We start from the raw sequence: 7,616 nt of genomic DNA, 5'->3' as shown, positions 1-7,616 counted from the left end.
TCTTTCCCCAAAGGCCTTCTCTGAACCTCTTTTCAGCAGCAGCTCGGGGGAAAGCCTGTCAAGCAAAGCGTGAGGGTTTTTTTCCCTTCCAAACGGCTGATTTTAAAGCAAACGCGCTTCTCTAAGGCCAGAGTCGGTGCCTGCCTTCTGAAAAGGCCTCTCGCAGCTTCGCAGCAGCTCCAGAAGCCGGAGCGCAAGACGAGCGCTCCCCCGGGCGGGAAGCGGCCGGCTCTCCTCAGCACCGCGCGTAGGGCCGGTAGGGCGGGCAGCGCGCTCGCGCCCTTCCTGCCCTCGGCGAGCCCGCGCGCCGCCCTCCGCTCAGGCGCTGCGCGGGCACCTCGCGGGGGGCCTGGCTGGGCGCGGGGGCCCTTTGCCGTACAGCATGGCGGCGCTGTGGCAGAGGCGGGAGCGTGTCCTGGGGGTGGCGGGGCTGTGCCGTACTGCACGGGGCCTCTCAGGTACGGGGTGCCTGCTGCGCTCGCGCCTGGCGGGAGCCGCGCCTCCGCCTTTCCCCGCGGGAAGGAAGAGGGCTGCCTTCTCCTCCTGACGCGGCAGGCGCCTGGGGAGGGTCTCCCGAGCCCTGCCTATCACCCGCACGGCGGGGAGAGGCCCGTAGCCGCGCTACTTGAGCGGAGACTGCCTCCCTCCCCTCAGGCGGCTCTTCCCTCCCTCGGCAGCCGAGGCGGGGAGGCCGGCGGGCTACCTGCACCCGTAACGCCTTTTGGAGCCCCCCTGCGCCGGTGCCGCCGTCGGCGCCCGTCTCTGTGTGCTGAGCGAGGCATGGGCCTCAGCTGGCTGCGAAGGGGGAGGCCTCCCGCCCCCTTGCGGAGGGGCTTTCTGGAGGGGTAGCGGGGCAGCCCGAGAGGCAGCCAGACCTTTTCTCTAGGCTTAACTCCAGCGACCGGGGGGAGTATCAGCCACCCGAGTCCAGTTGCCCGCTCTGAACTGCCAAAAAAAGTCCCCCAACCGTACGGTGGCACGGCTGATGCTGCGAACTGTCCTCCCCGCGCCGCTGACAGCTCCCTGAGAGCTGAGATTGACCTGATGCCCTGGCTAAGAAACGAGTTACTGCTCACCTGTGGGCTTCTCCCGCTACTCCAAAGCTGCTCTGGGAGACAGCTGGGCTGAGGGGAGGCCGAGGTGGTGGAAGGGGCTAGCTTCCCTCCGGCCACCCCGCTGCACCCCTGCAAGGCCCGCATTGCCACTGAGGCTTTGCCAGCCTGATACGGTGACCCTGCTGAGAGATCCCTGTGCAGAACTTGCTGCTGTAATGCAGAACAGAAGACCTATGCTGGATCCAAGCTGCAACTGTCTGATCATACAGCAGAAGCTTCATGGGACATTGTGTAAAAATCTATTTCCTCACTTCTTTTGGATTGCTTTATTTTCTGTATTTCATTCACAAAACCAGAGTAGATAGTTTAACAAATTTTGGAGAACACCTTGGGGCACTGAAAAAACACAGTGCTCTAGTAAAGAAAACCCAAATCAGCAATAGTAAATTGTAAAAAACAGTGTACTTTTTGATATTTACCTTTTTACACACCTCTTCCGTTTTCCTTGCCTGTTTCTCTTTTTTTCACGTCCTCTTCACAGGAAAGAATGAGTATGATCTTCTGGTAATCGGTGGAGGCTCTGGAGGCCTTGCTTGTGCAAAAGAAGGTTTGTATGTATAAATAATAAAAGTTTTCGTTTAGCTTAAAGCTTTTAAAGAAACAGCATACGTCAGTTCCTGCACATTAATCGTTAACTCTGCTCCATATAGTTAATCTGTGAATTAATTCACACCCTTGGGTGGGGTGAGCTTGTTTGGCTTTCCTATTAACCTGTTAAAAAAATGTTTCTTCTTTTGTTATGGGAAAATCTAATAAATTTTTATTTCACTGTTATTGTAAAATACTCTGAGTGCCTCCATACAGACTGTATTTTAAAAATTATAATGTTTCTTATTTATGTGTTGAAACAGCAGTCCCTTCAGACTGTTTCCAAGAGCTGTTTAACTGCTGTAGAGAACCTTGCCCCTTTGTAACTCAATGTAATGTGCTCAACAGTCCATAAGATTCTTAAACATCTCATCTGGGGTCAAATTGCATTTTTAGGGTTGGTGGAAGCTGCAGGCTCTAGTCTGGGTTATTAAGTATCTTCTGGAGAATCTGCTGACTACGTAGGCAACCTGGGTCCCTATCTTGAGTTAAGACAGTAGATACCACCAGCTATCATCTCCTGTACATCTGTACCTGTGCTACTAAAAATGTTTAAGCTTGTGTGTTTCTCCCTTCTTTAAATACCTTGTCTTGCTTTTTGTTTAAAGCTGCTCGGTTTGGAAGGAAAGTAGCTGTTTTGGATTATGTAGAACCTTCTCCACAAGGTATGGAAGAGAAATACTAGGATAATGTTTGGACATGTGTGTAAAATGGTTGCCTGGGTCAGCAGATTGCTTCAGGCAGTGAAGTGGCCAAAGCCACGCTACCTACTTTGCTTGTAGTAAAAGTCCTTAAGCCCAGCTTGCTGTACTGCTCGTTCCTTCCCATGTCCCAGCTCTGACAGTTCCTGCACATTAATGTTGTTAGCAGTGTTTGAATGCCACCATTTGCAGTAGACTTTGAACTTAAATATGTGAGAATATTGTCTCTGTCAAAATGTCATTTACAATTTCTAAAAACCATGAATCATATCATGTTGAGGCTTTTCATGTATAATATGTAAAATAAGATCTGCAAATGCAAATAAGCAAATGTGATTATGTAGTAACTGGATCTTCAGAGCTCTGAGAAATATCTTGAGATGGTTTGAATTTTAGAAGAATAATATAGAGATGTTTTTTATTAAAAAAATGACCATAAGCAGAGTTAGAAACTGATCTGTAGGAGAGAGTAAACTCCATGTTGTTTCAGGACTTTTAAACTAATTGCGTGAACAACCTAATACTCTTAAGTAATCCAATTGCATTAAGTTATGCTAACCTGATGCATTTACTTTTGTTTTCTTTTTTTTTTTTTTTTTTTCTCCCAAGGAACCAAATGGGGACTTGGTGGAACTTGTGTGAATGTTGGCTGCATTCCTAAAAAGCTTATGCATCAAGCAGCCCTTTTAAGGAGTGCCCTTAAAGATGCCCAGCACTATGGCTGGAATATAGCCCAACCTGTTCATCATACATGGTAAAGATTATTGCCCATATCCACTCCTATGTGCTGCAAATACATAACAACCTTTCCCAGTTGGTGTTTATTTAGGGACAGTTAGGGAACTTAATTTTGTGTGAAGCTTTTTAGACTGCTCCTTGTTTAAAACACAGAACTGTACTTACTGGTTTATCAAGGCAGGTACAGTGTTGACTCAGACTTGGTAATTTACTTTCATAGCAAAAACTAATGTAGAACACTCCTAATTTCTAGCAATTGCCTGTATCTTTGAGTTGCATAGTCTGAATTTGTGATGCCGTGACTTCATTTTCAGTTTCTTGTTTTGCGATAGGTCTGTGATGGCACAAGCTGTTCAGAATTATGTGAAATCCTTGAACTGGGGACACAGAGTGCAACTACAAGACAAGTAAATAAGTTTTTTAATTTCATCTTTCTTCCCATAGTCAAGGAGCTGCTCCTCTCCTTGTAGAATTGCTGAATTGCCTTTAGAGTTTCTCATTAGAGCTAATATTCTGAGTTTGCAAGTCCTTTCTGCTCAGGACTTTAAGTACCCTTGCCAATGTAAGTGATTTCCCCCCACCTCTTTCCCCCTTTTCTGGGAAGTAGTAGTTGAAAGTGACCATATGTGAAAGCTTTCTAACACCGTAGTGATCAGGGAATGCCCTCTTTAATCTGGAGAGGATTTGCATTAATATGAAGTAGTCAGGGTTTCTCAAGGTAATTTCAAGCTTGTCTACCAAAATTTATATGCCATACAGGCCCACAGATAACACTATGCTAGCAGCTGGCTTTTTTTGCTTTCAGTGCTGAAATGGTTCTGAGTTTTTCAGCATGCAGTTCATTTTATAGAGAAATTAAATTAACAGATAATTTGACAGGTTCTAGTCTTGTGACTCCTACCGAGTCACTTTTGAATGCTTTTAAATGAGATCATTCTCATAAAATTCTTACATAAATCATGCTCTCAAATAAGATCTATAAGTAATCTTATAGAAAGTAACAGTAATGCTATGCTAGTGGAAAATGTGTCATTTGAAGAGGTCAATAACCTGATCCCAAAGCATATTACAAGGTTAGGTACTCTGATGTATAGAGGAATTAGCTATGACACAAGAATTAAGTGACTTAAATTATGTGACAGAGTGGCAAACCAACCTGTGAAATGAAATGCTTTCTTCCTTTTACTTTTCTATGCCTTTTTAGCACTTCAGATATGGAAAAAGTAATTGATTGTATTTAATTCCTATTCTTTGTTAAGCGTGCATCACGTTGCTGTTTTCTTTTAAACAGGAAGGTGAAATATTTCAACATGAAAGGAAGATTTTCTGATCCGTATACAGTCCGTGGTTTAACAAAAGCAGGTAAAGAGGTGAGCTGCTGGGCTGATCTCTTCAATATCATTCACTTCAAACATTTCAGGTCTTCATGTGTTGATTTTTCAGGTCGACTGGGAGCTAGATTGTACTGTTGCATTGTGCTTTAGGTATTCATTATCATTTTGGTAAGGAAGTTTTGCATTTTCCACAGAGAAGATGTTTATGAACTTGGACTGTTGCCTGCTAAGTCCCTAGCCTGTAACCTGTCAGTTAAATGCCATTGCTTTCTCTCTGCAGATACAAGAGCTGAGAGAAAAGATTTTTTTTTTTTTCTGTCAGAGTCATATTGCTTTGGTAGACACTTACAAAGATGTAAAGAGGGCCAACATCTCCTTGTTGCTCTGAGCATTAAATCAGTCTGAGATGTTTTCCTCCTTCAGATGAATTGTAAGGGTGATTAGCTCTCTAATATAAGATTGTATGTGGGAGGCAATTATACCGAATGCACAGCTTCAAGCAACTGGGTCACGTAACAGAATGGTGGTCTTTTCTGCATATTTAACAAGACACTGAACATGCATTTTTAACACCTCTTTGAGGGAATCAAATAATGTTACTGGTTAATACCAGCTTGAGACAACAAAAGTTTTTTGGGATAGATTTTGGCCTAGCATTTTCTGAAAACATGCTACTTTTGAGGTAGATTAACTTTGGACTTTGAAGATAGAATTCATTTGCTGTGATTTCTGTGTGTTTTGTCCTAAGCAAAAATTGATTTTAAAAAGCCGTTGTTCATGCACAACTGTTGCTTCCAAGTAGTCATCAGAATCTTGTCCAGTACAGGAGCAATTTCATTAAAACAAAAAATGGTAGAGAATGTGTGGGAGAAAATTCTGCATGTATTAGTTTATTTTAGCTCCATCCTTTTTTTAATGCATTGCTGATTATTATATCATATAAATAGCAGATGGTAGTGCCAACTTTCTCATTTATCACTTATTTGTACATAGATAAAATCTAAAGACAGATAAAATTATTTCAAATGCTTGATTTTGATTTTGTGTTTTTATTTGTAGACTATTGTTACTGCAGAAAATATTGTCATTGCTACTGGAGGAAGACCAAAATATCCTACACAGGTAAGTTACACTTGCCATCTAAGAACGGCTTTACTAATTTTGTTGCAGATAATGAAGAACATTTGGGGGATAAATAATATAAAATAACACATGAGAGATTTTTGTACTTGTGTTGTGTGAAAAATTGTCCTTTATATAAAGCACAGGCTTTTCAGAAATACATTTCCACAGAAAATAATTTTTATCAATTTAGTATGTTGATGTTGCTAAGAGCTGTAGGATAATTAAAGTTGAAAGGGATCTCTAGCAGTCATCTAGTTCAACCTTCTGCTCAAGGAGGTTGGGGTCAGTTATTGAGTCAGCTGTGAGGTCAGACTGTGTTGCTCAGGGCTTTTTGCAGTCAGAGTTTGAAAATCTCCAAAGACAAAGGCTGGATAACATATTTGGGAAACCCTAGATATATTCCACTTGACCTACTGGCTATACTTCAGCTAATACAGCCCAGGTTACTACTAGGGTTTTTTTGCTGCCTGGACTTGCATTGTAGATTCAAGATCTTACCTGTGTGATCATAGGTTGCAGGCGCACTGGAGTACGGAATTACAAGTGATGATCTATTCTGGTTAAAAGAATCTCCTGGAAAAACGTAAGTTTACCTTACCATGGCTTTAACAGATGCTGGCATTTTCTTTATGGCAAGGTGAAAAATGTTCAAAACTGCCTTTTATATACCAGATTTTCTGTCCTTCTGTTTTCCTTCTGAGAATTTGTTTTGCTGTGCATCAGCATCACACTACCAGCCTTCATTAGTAATTAACAGATTAGACACGCACAGCCCTTAAGAAATTTCCTTCTAAAATAAAATTAAATACAAATTTTCACCATCTTTGCTGTAGCCATTATACGTGGAAGTCACGAGAGGGCAGCATAAACTTAAATAAAGTCTGTACTGTTCCTATTCTTTGCTACTGAGGTATGTGAAATTGCTCTTCAGTTATGAAAGAAACTCCAACATAAAATTATGTTCTTTTAAGTGGTGGAAGTTCTGATAACAAAAGAAAATATGATGAGACAGTTGGGTTACTTTTGCCTTTTCTTATGTGTTGGGAGCTATTGTTGAACTGAAATACGAAAAAATTGGTTTTAATGGAAATACTAAAATGCCATAGTCTGTCTTTTTTACAGCACAGAGTACAGTAAAATTCTGAGTCAGTATTGCACTACAGAGAAATGTCCTGATGGAAATAATTGTGATAGGAAATGCAGATATGCTAGCATGAAAGTCAGATAATACTAGGCTTTTTTTCTTTTCTCTATGAAGCAAATCTAGTAAAAGTAAAGTATATATAAGAAAAGAGGCTTGAAGCTGTAATACTAGTGTTTTGAAAGAAAACAGGGCTGCCATTCATGTCTGTGACTTTCTAATATAAAAAAATGCACTGTGTTAAGCTAAACATCAAATAGATAAACAAGGCTGCTTGGTACAGTTTAAAAAGGAAAGTAAATTTGCTGTTGTTTGTACTATATCAGTCACCTCCTGAATTTTGAGAGCATGATTTATGTGAGGAAATTTAAAAAAAACCCCCAAAAACCAAACACAAAACCCCAAAACCAACAAACCCCCCCCACAAAAACTAAACAGAAGATTTATCCCTGTAAGATGTTTCTGTGAAAATGTGGCTTTTGTCCAGTTGCTGGTAATGCAAGTTGTAACAGTGTAATGTGGGAGTCTAGTGTTTATATGTTGCATTCCTGAGATTTAGTCAAAATAAGCCTGCAGGGGCTACAGTAGCATTTCTGTGCTTTATCAGGCTGTGTCCTAGCAAATGAGCTAGGGAGTTGTTAAAGGTTTGTTTCTGTCAGATTTGTTTCTATTTTAAATGTTCCCAAGGTTCAGTTTAACACCTTTTGTTTCTAGTCTGAGCTGTGTTGTACTTATTCTTTCTTTCCTCCCTCTCCAAATGTACATATCTCAGCTACAAATTACATGCCTGGGGGTTATAGAACTGTCAGTCCCGCAGTTATTCATATAAAATAAAAAAAAAATTAAAAAAGAGCAAACCATTAACCAACTTAAA

At 41.5% G+C, this 7,616-nt stretch overlaps 1 protein-coding gene across 4 annotated transcripts in view; it reads left to right on the top strand.

The window, feature by feature from the left end:
* The first annotated feature begins 338 nt into the window (after positions 1 to 338).
* The window catches only part of TXNRD2 (thioredoxin reductase 2), a 94,419-nt gene continuing 87,141 nt past the window's right edge, over positions 339 to 7,616 (top strand). For all 4 annotated transcript variants that reach the window (XM_056353721.1, XM_056353731.1, XM_056353712.1 and 1 more), the window contains exons 1-8: positions 339 to 458; positions 1,597 to 1,662; positions 2,312 to 2,368; positions 3,014 to 3,158; positions 3,475 to 3,549; positions 4,434 to 4,512; positions 5,536 to 5,598; positions 6,114 to 6,184. In XM_056353721.1, the coding sequence (XP_056209696.1) occupies positions 383 to 458; positions 1,597 to 1,662; positions 2,312 to 2,368; positions 3,014 to 3,158; positions 3,475 to 3,549; positions 4,434 to 4,512; positions 5,536 to 5,598; positions 6,114 to 6,184 (632 nt within the window). In that variant the 5' untranslated portion in view covers positions 339 to 382. The remainder of the gene's footprint in view (positions 459 to 1,596; positions 1,663 to 2,311; positions 2,369 to 3,013; positions 3,159 to 3,474; positions 3,550 to 4,433; positions 4,513 to 5,535; positions 5,599 to 6,113; positions 6,185 to 7,616) is intronic.

Source organism: Falco biarmicus, chromosome 1 (assembly GCF_023638135.1).
Source record: "Falco biarmicus isolate bFalBia1 chromosome 1, bFalBia1.pri, whole genome shotgun sequence".
NCBI lineage: Eukaryota > Metazoa > Chordata > Aves > Falconiformes > Falconidae > Falco > Falco biarmicus.
The sequence above is the reverse complement of the archived record's forward strand: the minus strand, read 5'-3'. Positions and strand labels throughout refer to the sequence as shown.